General features: G+C 30.8%; 1 protein-coding gene across 1 annotated transcript; it reads left to right on the top strand.

Moving 5' to 3' along the window:
- The first annotated feature begins 6,050 nt into the window (after nucleotides 1–6,050).
- Nucleotides 6,051–11,869, top strand: LOC114370082 (AT-hook motif nuclear-localized protein 20-like). The gene is made up of 2 exons (XM_028327366.1): nucleotides 6,051–6,162; nucleotides 10,359–11,869. Exons 1-2 carry the CDS (start codon nucleotides 6,051–6,053, stop codon nucleotides 11,351–11,353), a joined length of 1,107 nt encoding a protein of 368 aa, XP_028183167.1. The 3' UTR covers nucleotides 11,354–11,869.
- The last annotated feature ends 1,691 nt before the right edge of the window (nucleotides 11,870–13,560 follow it).

Raw genomic sequence — 13,560 nt, forward strand, 5'->3', positions numbered from 1 at the left:
AAACAATTACTTTTAAATGTATTAATTATTAATTTTATTTGATATCCTTAATGTGAAGTCTATTAATAAGATATCCACTCATTTTCATTAGAAATGGATGCATTTATTAGACTACCTCGCATCTCGGAGAAGCTGTGCTAATTTCATCTAACAAATCTTCATCCAACACCTTTCACCCCATCAATCCATGCCTTCATTACAGGATTAGTTATCTGTTTCAGCTCAGCATCGGTAAGCACAATGTTAAGGATCAACAAATTTATCTCCAAGTCATTCGAGAGACGACATTGAGCTTCACGTTGTCAATATAAGCTTTAACTTGTCCTCTTGCTATTCTCTCTAAAAGGATGGTCACAGTAGAAGAGAACAATTATTATGTTGTAATGATATAGTTTGATATAAATATTGTACATTATGTCACAGACCGAGTCACTATCTCATTGTGGCGTGTTCAAGTGGTGAGTGTGACAATTACAAGTTGAATTGAAGTGGGTTCAAAGGAGAACTATGGAGTGTCACTGCATGGAGTGGTTGAGTCGAAGTGGATTGAAAAAAAAAATCTAAAAAGTCTTAAGAGTAAATCACAAAGGAGTGTAATAATTCAATAACAAGAATTCTAAATAAAGATATATAAAAGTTAGGAAGGAGATGAAAAAATAAGATAAATTCTGATAATTAAAACATTAAAATTTTAAAATATTTTAACATCAATAGTATCAAGAGATTTTTTTTATACCACAAAATCAGATTACGACCTTATATAGTTGCATCATTTGTCAAATGTGTAATTGTTTATGTATAAGAGAAACATTTGTAACACACTTTCTAACTTATTTTGAGGAGAATATACTTTCTAACTCATTCTAATTAACATTCTTTTTATTATTATCTAAAATTTATTAAAAATCATAAAATTATTAATATCTCATTTTTGATGTGATGAATTTCTCAAGATATTATAATATTCAATAAATTTTAATTAATAATAATAAGTTTATTTGAAAAAGTACGTTAAAAAGTGTATTAGGAGTACAAATTAAAAGCTCTCCTATCCCGAATGTCCACGACATATAATTTTAAACATTTTTTTTATAAAAAAATAATGTAAGAACCTTTTACATCTTACTACTACTTAACTAGTTGAGTTGTGCCATAATTCATGCCACCCAACATCTGGACATGGTCACGTGACCATTATAAAGAACTTGTGTTAATGGAATACCGCGTAACCCATAAATAGTTGGCTTCAATTCATTAACCGGAGATGCTATGTTGGTTTATTGGTGCTTCATTCATGTGATGCTGGGAATACATTAATAATCTTTGGGTTCTTATTAATGCATCTACTATCTTATTAATGTCATCTTTATCCTTCGGAGACAATGTGTCACGTATATATAAACATCAGCGTTTGAAGTTTTGCAATAATTCACTCTATACTCCACTTAACTTTTCTATCACCTTTCTCCTCCTCTTTTCCATGAAGGCTCTCGTGAATGTATAGACAAGCCAACATGGTTGTATGGCTTAGCCATAAGAGAATGATCATAATTGAATTCGATTTAGTTGATTATTCACACTTTAAATGAATCACAAAAAAGTTATAAGTTATCTTATGCGTTAACCCGAAAGTTCATGTTTGCATTACATTTGTTTTCCTAGAACTTTTTATTATTTAGAACTTGAACGCTATCGAATGTTTGAACCATTAGAATCATTTAGCCATTCATTTTTTGTTTTTGTTTTAGAAAAGTGAGCAAGATAGGTAATTGGAAAACCAAAAAAAGAGAAGAATTATGTTATTTTTAATAAAGGTTTTGCTTATTATCAACTACATTCCATTTTACTCGATCACAAGCAAAATAGACTAAGCACAAAATCTAGCGTTTAAATGGGCTTTTAATTATCTTTCGTCGACATGTGGGCAACAGGCCTAGCTAACTTTAACCAAATCATCACCCAAGACTATTTCTTTAACCAAAAAAGTAAAACAATTTTTAAGATAAGCTCAACACCCTTTATTTATTTATCGTATGATAAGCAAAAAAATTTTATTCAACACCATCTATAATCATTTATTCCAGACTTAAAACGCAGATTAGAAGTGAGAAAATAAACACTCATCAACAAACATAAAAATCTGATTAAGTGTGTTCTTATCCACCTCTATGGACTGATTTAGTGTGGGAATGAGAAAGAGTTGCTTTTTTTTTTTTTTAAACTGAGAGAAAGAGTTGCTGTTTACCCTTGTATAAACCCTCCTTTTAATTTTATGAGCTATTCAATACTTATTAATTATATAATATACTAGTATGTTGAAAATCTTCAAAGTAAAATAATTACTACATAATAAAAATTCCATAATTAGTCAAATACAGAGGAAAAACTTTGCATTAACTAACAAATCCTGAGGAGGAGGAAATTATACTACCAATTTTAGAATTTCAATCATGCACCTACCTATTTAGGACAGAATCAAAACAATCATTGTCTATGTCAATTAGTTGTATTGACTGTTTCTCTTTTTGAACAAATGATACAATGAAATTCTCACACTTACTATCGCACAACTTTTGTGCCTTTTTTGTGTGTGTGTGTGAAAGAGTAATTCGCACTCTATCCATTTTCATTAGTTACCATTTTGTGTTAATATTTTTCAATCTTTGTTAAGAAGTTATTAACACAGACAAGGACTGACCCACTAGCAGATAATGTCACAGGAGGAGGAACCATAATTATTCATAAAAAACAAACTACATGGTTAAACCGTAAATAATAATAGCATACGAGATTTCATTATAAAAGCATCTTTAATAAAGTATTTTTGTTTAATTTTAAGTATTGTTACTTAATTTTATTTATTTATTAGAGTATATGATATGAAGTCGTTTAAAATATTTATCCCATAAATAATATATTTTTAAAATATTATAGGACTCACAAAACTAAGTTAAACGCTCATTTTAATAATTTTAATATTAAAATAAATTTTAATGAAAAATGTTTAAATTATTGAAATTATAAGATGTACAAAATCAAAATAACCAAGTAATTTAGCTATGTAGTGTAAATATGCTCTAATAAGCTTATTATGAACAAACACGTGGCATATCTAAAATGAAACTACAAATAGACCAAAACAACAGTCAACCTGGTATGCAACAGAATTACTTGATGATACTTTCCTATAAATATAGAGTTCTGGTGTGAAGCGATAGTTTTATTTCGTGTCCTGATCAACTTTTTTCCTAATTAGTATATAGTACTATATTAGTTCAAAACTCGTTTTCAAATGTATTATAAACTTTGCTAGTGACATATCCCAGCACCAACTTTACCTAGGAAGATTCAAATTCTCAGCAAGACAACCTTTCCAAGGCGAATATCACGGTCACCTATATAATCAAATTACTGTCTCTGACATTATATATCCATGTTCAAAGAATATATATGTACGATCCTATTGAAAATGCCCTTTTATATATGTTAAAATATTCGATAATAGTGATACTTTTCTTTATATATGTTGGTATCGTTATCATTATTGAAAATGGCCTAATTTGTTTGATCGAAAAGGAAATATTGTCTTACAAATTTAAGATGACAAATATGGGGCTCATATATATGTTGATTTTCTTTTTCTCTAATTATTTATCTTATGAACTAGTCTTAATAATTTTAATGTTATTCACCTTGTAGAGAAAGAAAAGGACCTTCCTTTTGATAAAGGATTATTGAAGATTTCAATGAACTTATAGTTAATATATTATACAGGACTCAGTACTAACATGCTTCTGCTAGATAAAAATTTTACTTAGTAGCTGGTGGATTATTTATGAATAGATTAAATAGTTTTTTTGCATTTAGAAGATTGGGTTGAAGTCTGGAGGTACTTAGCTTAGGGTATTCTAAATAGAGATTTCTTAGACCTTTTTCCAATCATTCATAGGAGCTTCAATATAGCTATAGCTTGGGAACTAAAATCATTTCAGTTTAACAACTAATAATATTTATTATATGGGGAAGCCCTTCATAACATTGTCACAAATTTTTGGGGGTAATTTGATAACTTTTTTCTTTTATTGCACTTCATATCTGTGCACACACAAACATATCAAATTTAAATTCTGCAATAACACAATAACTCTTATCAATCAAGTTACAAATTAAGACAAATTTCCCATTAATATATAAACTACACAGTACCTTTTTTCTCCCAGATTTATAAAGTCAAGCTTGAAATCTGAGTGCAGAATCTATAATAATATCTTGACCTTTGAATTTAGTTTGCTAATGAATTGTACCATTTATATCTCTCTCTTCCTTGCGTCATAAATAAATTAAGAAAAAATATCTTTAAGACTATTTGGTTTAGTTTCTTAACCATTTTCTCCATTCTCAATATATGTTTATAACGTGATTGAATATATATATATATATATAACAACTCTTTTAGAGTTTTTCCTCGTCTTCACATTAGATCTAATAGTTATAATAAGTAATTAATCTTAACAATTAGATATCAAGAAAATAAATAGTGAAAATGAAAAAATTATTTTTAGAGTAAATGGATCACTCCTCTCTCTATATATTAATTAACATAAGGTGGTTTAATTTTAAGAATGTTTTCATGTATTCAAGACTCAACTCTTCTTTTTTTCAACACTTTAGCACTTTCCGTCATTCTTGTTAGATTATTGATATGATAGAGTAATTAGTTGTAAGTTTTTATATTTTAAAGTTAAGTTATAAATAATTTTGTGTTTGTTATTCCTCTCTCTCTCTCTCTCTCTATATATATATATATATATATATATATATATATATTTCTTATACACTCTCCGTTAGATATCAATGAAATTTTAATTATTTCATCATTTCAATTTGATATCATAGAGCCATGAGTTTAATAGTCAATTTGATCCTTTTTTTTTTGTTTTCTCATGATCACCTAACATTGCTTTTAATCTACCCTAATTTAGCCTATGTCAATTACCAAATGACTCATCTCCTTGAAGTTAGAACTTCTTGGTAGTTATATAAGGAGGATCACATCATGTCCTCCATCCGAAATCATTCATGATGGTTAAACCTTCTTATTTTTGCCTTTTTAGGTAGTTAAACCATTTTGTTTTTGACTTTCAAGTGGTTTAAGCCATTTTTTTCAGGTCTGTCTTTTAGGTGGTTAAGTCATTTTTTTGTTTATGTATTTTTAAATGGTTAAACTCTTTTGCTTCTACCTTTTTAGGTGGTTAAATCATTTTGTTTCTATCTTTTTAGATGGTTAAACCTTTTTCTTACTTTTATCTTTTTAAGTGGTAAAGTCATTTTCATGCTTTTGTCTTTTTAAGTGTTTAAGTCTTTTTGCTTTTGTTTTATGGTGGTTAAACCTTTTTGCTTCGGCCTTATGGTGGTTAAGCATGTTTGCTTTTGCCTTATGGTGGTTATGTGTATTTTTTCTCTTAAGAAACTAAGCCTTATGTTATAACTTCTGCCTAATGGTTAAGTTTATATTTGTTGGCTTTGATCAACATGTAAATCTTCTCACTAAAATCTTACATTTTCGCACCACAAACTCAGTTGATAAGATTGACTTTATCTTAACTTTGTGGGGATATATTAGACTACTAATATGATAGAGTAATTAATTACAAGTTGTTACAATTTAAATTCAAGTTATAAATAATTTTTGAATTTATTATTTTTCTATACTCTCTCTCTATATATATTGTATACTCACAATTAATGGAAATAAAATCTTAATTATTCGATCTTTCAATACTTCTCACATCTTCAGTTTTATTTTATTATTTTACCTTACCCTCACATTCTCCACTTTCAACAACTGAACCAAAGTAAATATATAAACAGATATAAAAGAAGTAAAACTTGCTACGTGCTATTCCTATGTTCTATTTCCAGCCGGAAGATCATCAAACTATTGGGAAATACCCAAGTCCCACATCGACTGCCTCAATCCTTGGAGTGCGGCTTATATATCTGTTGGGTAACTTCACTTAATGTCAATTGGTTTTAAGATGAAATCTAACATGGTATCAGAGCAGGTTCTGACCTTGGGACCTTGTTTTCGCTTCCATTGCGACGAGTACCCACCATTTGTGGTTCACGCACCAAGCCCAATAAGTGCTGGGCGTGAAGGGGGTGTATTGGGAAATACCCAAACAACTTCACTTAATGCCAATTGGTTTTAAGATGAAATCTAACACAAACAAATACTAAATAACAAGGTTTTCAATGAATAAAAAAAGTAAGAAATTAAGAAGAGCATGGAAAGCCAGAAGATGGAACGAATTTGAGAATGAAATTCTGTAGAACAAGAAATGCTTGGAGTTGCCATCAACCTATTCATTTTCACTTCTTAACATCGATCGTTCTTTGTAGTGTCAGAATGAGGAAGCCTTTTGCATTTAAGGATTAATCTTGTGCCTCAAATATATATTGCTTATTTTCCCATTTCCATGATTTTTTTGGCGAATAATTTGTTTACAATCTTTCTGTAAAAAAAAAAATTGTTTACAATCTATCAACTTTTCTTCTATTAAAATAAGGCTTTTCTTTCTTCATTCCAGTTTTCTTGTGTTTGCGCTTTTGGTATTTGGTAACTGTGGTCCTGTTCTTTTCCTTGATCACTCTCTAATTCTAAAACCTATGATTGTACTATTTAATAAGAGTTATACTATTTATAGAATAAGTTTTTATAATATTATTTTTTATACCTTCAGCATATTTGTCTTATTTTTCTTTCTTTTCTTCATATATATCTCTCTCTTTGATTATAAGAGTTTGTTCATTAGTTGTACAACATATAATTTCTCATTTTATAATATCTATATATCTAATATGTTAAAATAATAAGAGTGTGCAGAACCTTTTTCTTGCGCGTGTTGAAATATTGGTCTTGGAAAACAACCCACACAAAACTCAAGGTACTATTTTTTAATATTAGAAAAAGAAATTTTATAATAATAAAAACACAGACAATATTTTAACCCATTGTTCAATCAATGCAGCCTTCATTAGTTCATTTACAACTTTTCCACCTATCTTATACACTCTTAAGGAGATGTATATCAATCTGAAAAAGAACACGATGTCCCTTCCAATCTACCATAAAATCAAGATTTAACCCTATTAATGCGTCCACAATCTGAAGAAAATCGTATTTATCTTGTTTGAAAAATATTATGTTACAATGAATCCAAATAGACCAAATTAAACTCAAGTAAAATTGAGTCATACCTCATGATTATAAAATGTCTTTAAATCAATCTCACATTGTCGATAACTTCTGTATCAATTGCTTTAGCAAACCATCTATGTGTATTTGAAAACAAAAGCCTATCTATAAGTGGATACCTAAATAAAAGTGATGAGTCTGAAATATTTAATTACTTAGGGTTGCATGCATTAAGCAATAGCTTTGATGGAAACTGACTCCCAAAAAGAAATGAAGTTCCTAGCTAATACTACTTTGTTAAAAAAAATAGTATTGTATATTCTTATTTGGTTTAATTATTCATCATTTGGTTTTTACAGTTGTAGAACTTTTACATTTTGATTTTTATACTTAAAAATAATTTCTTTTAGTCTTTATAGGTAAATAATATTTGTAATTAATCTCATGAATATAAATGAATATAAATGATAGGGATTAAAATAGATTAAAAAAAATTGTACGTACATGAACTAAAAAGAATAAAAAATTATATGTATTAGGGATCAAAATCGATAATTTTTAAGTATAAAGATTAAAACATAAAGTAAAGTTTGTGTAACTATATGAAATAATAAGTAATTAAATCTTTTTATGTTAAAATAATTTTACGTACAGTTAGATGAATTTTTTTGAAGGTTAACTCATTAGGATCAATCTAGTGATAAAGTATTAATTAAAATAATTTACACTAGATCTTAAATTTAAATTTTATTGTCATATCGTTATATAAAAAAGAAGAAGCTTGGAGGCTCTCCAACATGGTCTTCTCCTTGCATTACATGTCCTTCACCCTCTCAAATGCGAAATATTCTTAGGTAGCTAGGAATATCCCACCTTAACGTTGGGAAGCACCACATGTTGTCCTACCTCACATAATTACTTATATTTAGAAAAAAAGCATTTTAAATACATCTGACATAAATATATCATGACTTGGTCCATTTTGTCCACACTTACAAATGAAAAGAGATGAAATGAATTATGAATAACCATTATATTATATCATTATATAATGTTAAAATAAAAAAAAGTTGTTACCATTCACACAACTACTCTTATATTTATCATTGTCATCTTCTTATATTAACATTTTTTTAAAAAGTTATTTCGTATATTATTGGTCTAGTGGTATCTCCAACTCATTAGAGTCGTCTAATAACAGAAATTTTAGTAATTTGTATGAGGTTATAGGTATTAGCCTCACTCTCAAGATTGTACAGCAAGTTAATCAAAATCTCCTAATTACTTTTTAATTTATTCTCAGAATCTTTTATGTCATTTTTAAAACTTAAACTAGTTTTCTATGTCTCTCATATTTTACTAATTAGCTTTCGATTTATTCTTCTCTATATTTCGGTATTCATCACCCCCATTTGACGTCCTTTCTTCTTATCCCTCCACAGCTTGCTTGAAACTCCAAATCCTTACTAGAAGAAGCTGAAGCACCTTCCAAATTCTCTTATATATAATCCCCCCCCCCCCGAATTCTCTTCACTAGATTAGAGCATCATAGTCATCGTTTTCTTCTAGAAGAGTTCGTTGAAATTTAGCTTGAGGAGTTTTAGTGCAGCGAGTGCAGACTGCAGAAGCCACTACTGCAACATGAACACATCTGATTGCAAGGAGTATTGATACAAGGGGATGTTGAGTCCAGGTTTGATATCAGTGTACATGGCCGAATTTTAAAAATTGTTTATATATATAAAGATTAAATAAACTCATTTTCTTTTTGAACTTAAGGATTTCCTCTTGAAATCTAGAAACTAATATCTCCAGATAGTAAAAATTATTATTTAGAGATTAATATCTTTTAATAGATATTTTTATATATACACAAGCTTAAAAATTAAACTTTTAATCACATACTTAACAAACATAACTATTTGTCAACCACAAGACATTATAAGATTAATTATTTGACTGATTCTTTCTTACTACGATCTTCCACTTTTTTTTATCATATCTTGACGAACAAATAAGGAATGTCCCTGCAATTTACAAGATACTCACCTCTTTACTTTAAAATTTAACCTAACAAATGTCTTTATATATTTAGTTTGAGTTGATAAGAAATTCTACTCAAATGGAACGTTAATGTGTAAATATGTTGGGGCCCAAGAAAATGACTTGCTCCCCACCTGGCCACTTGCACGAGACCCCACAAAAACCCTAATTTCCGAGACCCTCCAAAAGCAGGGCTAGTTGTTGGCATTGTTTGCCATTACATATGTAATGCCAGCCACAAGAAAGAAAGAAAGAAAATATAATTAAATAAACAGTGTTACAGTTAATATAAGAAAAATAAATAAATTTATTGTAGCTCCTTAAATCACAACATGGCTCACCCCTAGTAAACAATTGAAACATTTTTCCGCAGTTCTTTTCAAACAGTTTCGGTTGTGATGTTCTTCTATATATGTATGTCTACTTATGATATAATTATTACCTATATTCAAGTGTTTTGCTTTTGCTTACTCTCTTTTTTCTTAGATCTCTAATATTTATCATTGTGCTTGATTCTGTGAAGGATTTTTCATCTGTTCCATGTTTCGTCCACTGAGATCACTTAGCTAGCTTCCTCATACAAAGAGTCAAAAAGAACAAAATTAATAGAAGGAGAACACTTCTTGATCGTCTGATCTACAAACAAAACACATCTCTTTTTACTAAATTAAATAATCGATTAATTAATTAATTAATCTCTTTCATTACACCCTTTACTTGATTCCCTTGAGTCATTGAATCTAATTCCTCACCTCTAACTTCTAAGCACCATACCACATCATCTCTTTTTCTTTTCCTTTCCCTTCTCACACTCTCTCTCTTCATACCCTTCCATCCACCCATGTGTTCATATCATCTTAGGTCATGGTAACATGAGCTACCCCTCTTCGTTAATTTCTTCTTAAGACCAATCTGTGAAAAGTTTGACTTTTCTTGTCCCTTGAATCCCGAGAACACAAACCAAATCAATCTCCTATTGCTAACATAACCTATAGCTAGCAAGTTGGCAAATTGCGTTCTAGCACAGGCAAATTGATGGAGCTAGCTAGCTTTAAATTGCCTTAGTGAGTCATGATGCATCATCTTTCTTTATCATTACAAAAAAATATAGGTTAAGAAAGTTCGACTCAGTTCAGAGTAGGGAAAGCCTCTGATCTTCTTGTTCTTGAAAGAAAACACTCTCAACACTCAACAGAAATTCTGGCTAATCCTTGGTGGACCGGTCATCAGGTGGGGTTGGGTGTAGGGGTAGACCCTGCAGCAACCAATTCACCTTCTTCCAACCTAAACAAACGCCACATGGACCTTTCCATCAACGAAAGAAGCCTTGTTAGAGAAAGACAAGAGGAAGAAGAAGAAGAAGAAGATGAAAGAGACAACGGTGATGAACCCAAAGAGGGTGCAGTTGAGGCTGGAACACGCAGGCCAAGAGGGAGACCCCCTGGTTCCAAAAACAAGCCCAAACCCCCCATCTTCGTCACCAGGGACAGCCCAAACTCCCTCAGAAGCCATGTCATGGAGGTTGCCGGCGGGGCCGACGTGGCGGAAAGTGTGGCCCAGTTTGCACGGAGGCGCCAGCGTGGGGTGTGTGTCCTCAGTGGGAGCGGTTCCGTGGCCAACGTTACTCTCCGGCAACCTTCGGCACCGGGAGCGGTTGTGGCACTTCATGGAAGGTTTGAAATTCTGTCCCTAACCGGAGCGTTTCTGCCTGGTCCTGCCCCGCCAGGAGCTACAGGACTTACTGTGTATCTCGCTGGAGGGCAGGGCCAGGTAGTGGGAGGGAGCGTCGTGGGCTCCCTTGTGGCAGCTGGACCAGTCATGGTGATTGCTGCCACTTTTGCTAATGCTACCTATGAGAGGTTGCCCCTTGAGGAGGAGGAAGACGACGGTGGTGGTAGCGTGCAAGGAGGGAGTACCCTAGGAGGATCTCCTCATGGAATTGGTAGTAGCGGCGGCGGTGGCGGTAGTGGTGGTGGCCACTTATCAGGTGGGATTCCTGGTCCTTCTTCTTTGCCTTTGTATAATCTCCCACCAAATCTTCTTCCCAATGGAGGCCAAGTGGGGCATGAGGCTTTTGCTTGGGCTCATGGCCATGGAAGGCCACCTTACTGAATTCATACCAAGGTTTTAAATTGCTGATGCCGTCATTGTTGTGAAGAATTTTGTGATCACAACTTTATTGTTGCACTCACAATTGATATTATATATATATATATATATGTGGTTATTTAAAACCTTGGGGTGATATATAGAGACTTCATGTGTGGCTGGTTCGAGATCTAATGGAATTCTGTTGGTGTTATCTTTCTAGTTTGAAGGATTAATTAGGAATTGGGGAAAGAATTGCAAAGATTTTAGAAAGCTGGAGTAGTTGTGAAGAACTGTGGAGACGAGGAAGAGAAGCATGTTTTAATTTACTTAGCTCAGTGTATATGTATATGGAGTAAGAACTTTGATTTCTGTGTTTTTCTTTTGCTTTATGTGTTTGGAATAAAGAAAGTGATCGATGATGGGCGAATTTTTAATGGATTAATTTCTGAATAGTTTTAACTGTCATACATTTTAATTTAATTTATGAACTCTAGTGTTTTTTTTTTAAATATAATCCTTGATATTTTGTTGGTTGAAGTCATATTAGGAGATATTTTAGTCATGTAAAATTATATAATATATTTTTGTTTGTCTCCACCACAATTTTTTCTTTCGTTTCTCAACTTATTTTTCACTTAATTATAAAAAATGTTGCATAAAATAATTAAAAGTTCTCTTTCCTTATATGGGTTCTTTTATATTATTAGTTTACTATCCACTCACTTCGTGGCTATTAAACACATGATGGGATCATTGATTAGACTTGCAGGATGTGAAGAAGTTTGTGTTTGTTGTTTCTGGGGGAGGGAAATTATGGTTTTGCAAGCTTCCACCTCACGCACAATTGGACTTGCTTCTTAATTATAGGCTTTTTCTTTCACTGTTAACTGTTATTTTTTCTGCAGCTGGGAAGAAAGTGAATCACTGTTTGGTTTTGTTTGAGACACCATAAAATATGGAATATATAAAATATTCATGAATTAATGGTGAGTTTCTCTATAATTTTACGCCCAACTTTTTACTAACAACTTTTATAAACTTTTTCTTTATGGCAATATAAAAGAGAAAAAACAAATGTTTAAGTATCTTTTTTCTCTCTCCTTTTTAAGAATAAAAAAAAGTGTAAAAATGAATATAAAAGAAGAGACGTAAGAGTTTTTATAATCTTTTTAAACAGTCTTCACACGTTTTACACAAAGTTTATTACCTATTCTCAAAATCGAGGAAAACTATAGGAGTAAAAAATAAATTTAAATCTTTGGAAAATATCAAAATTATCTAACATAAAAAAGTAAAATATACTTCTTTCAACAGACGTAAAAATTAATATAAAAGATGTAAAATATTAATAGAGGCTTGCTTTTTCTGTCTTGGCAATTATTGTTTGGGTAATATTATTCATATAATAAATTTAACAAAAATTTCTGCAATATATATTCTTGTTTACCTTTCTCCGTCACATCACTCATCTTCTTTTACACTCTCATTTCTTTCATAATTGTAAAAAAAAACTAAAAAAAAAAATTGTTGTAGAAAAATAATTTTCCTTATTGTTTATTGTTGTCAACTTCTTTGTACACGGAAATAGAAATATAGATAGATAGAGAGGATATAAACCAAAATAAAAATGTTGGGGTGTCAAACAATTTATCTGTTCGAGCTAGTAGATTGGATGTTTTTTTTTTTTTTTTTAAATGAATCTTGCGATTTCATCCGCTTGTTGAACGTGATTAAAGTTTCATTCTGGAATATATTAGTTTGTGGCAAAGGTTTACCTATAATCTGGTTTCTCTGTTGATTATAGTAATGTGTTAAAATGTGTTTTAGTTTATTAATAAATTTTTCTTGTATAAAAACCTTTGGGTTGGATTAATTATAAACTGCAAAGCTAACAATATGGTTAAGTTTATTCGCTTTCCCATGGCCATGTCAGTAGTCTTTTGGCTGAGTGCTTGTCAAATCGATTTTGAAGTAAATTTATCTATGTTTTGATATATTTTTATTTTAAAAGTAAGTTACTAGTAAAATTCCGTATAAATTTTTTTAACCAATACAAAAATAATTTATTTTGTACTTAATTACTTCTACGTTTTTTTCGCGTATACAAGATTTTGCAGGTCAAATAGATCAAAAGACACAAAAGCTATGCATATTGTAGTTTTTGGCAATGCAGATCAAGTTGTTTTATTAAACACACATCTAAATATGTGGTTAATGTTGTTTAAACT

The sequence above is a fragment of the Glycine soja genome, chromosome 10, assembly GCF_004193775.1.
Source record: "Glycine soja cultivar W05 chromosome 10, ASM419377v2, whole genome shotgun sequence".
Lineage (NCBI taxonomy): Eukaryota > Viridiplantae > Streptophyta > Magnoliopsida > Fabales > Fabaceae > Glycine > Glycine soja.

Bases quoted from the DNA above. Each gene is read 5' to 3' on its own strand.
- LOC114370082 (XM_028327366.1), top strand. From the start codon at position 6,051: ATGGTATCAGAGCAGGTTCTGACCTTGGGACCTTGTTTTCGCTTCCAT. The intron at 6,163-10,358 runs GTGTATTGGGAA...ATATAGGTTAAG, and splicing joins AAGTGCTGGGCGTGAAGGGG to AAAGTTCGACTCAGTTCAGA.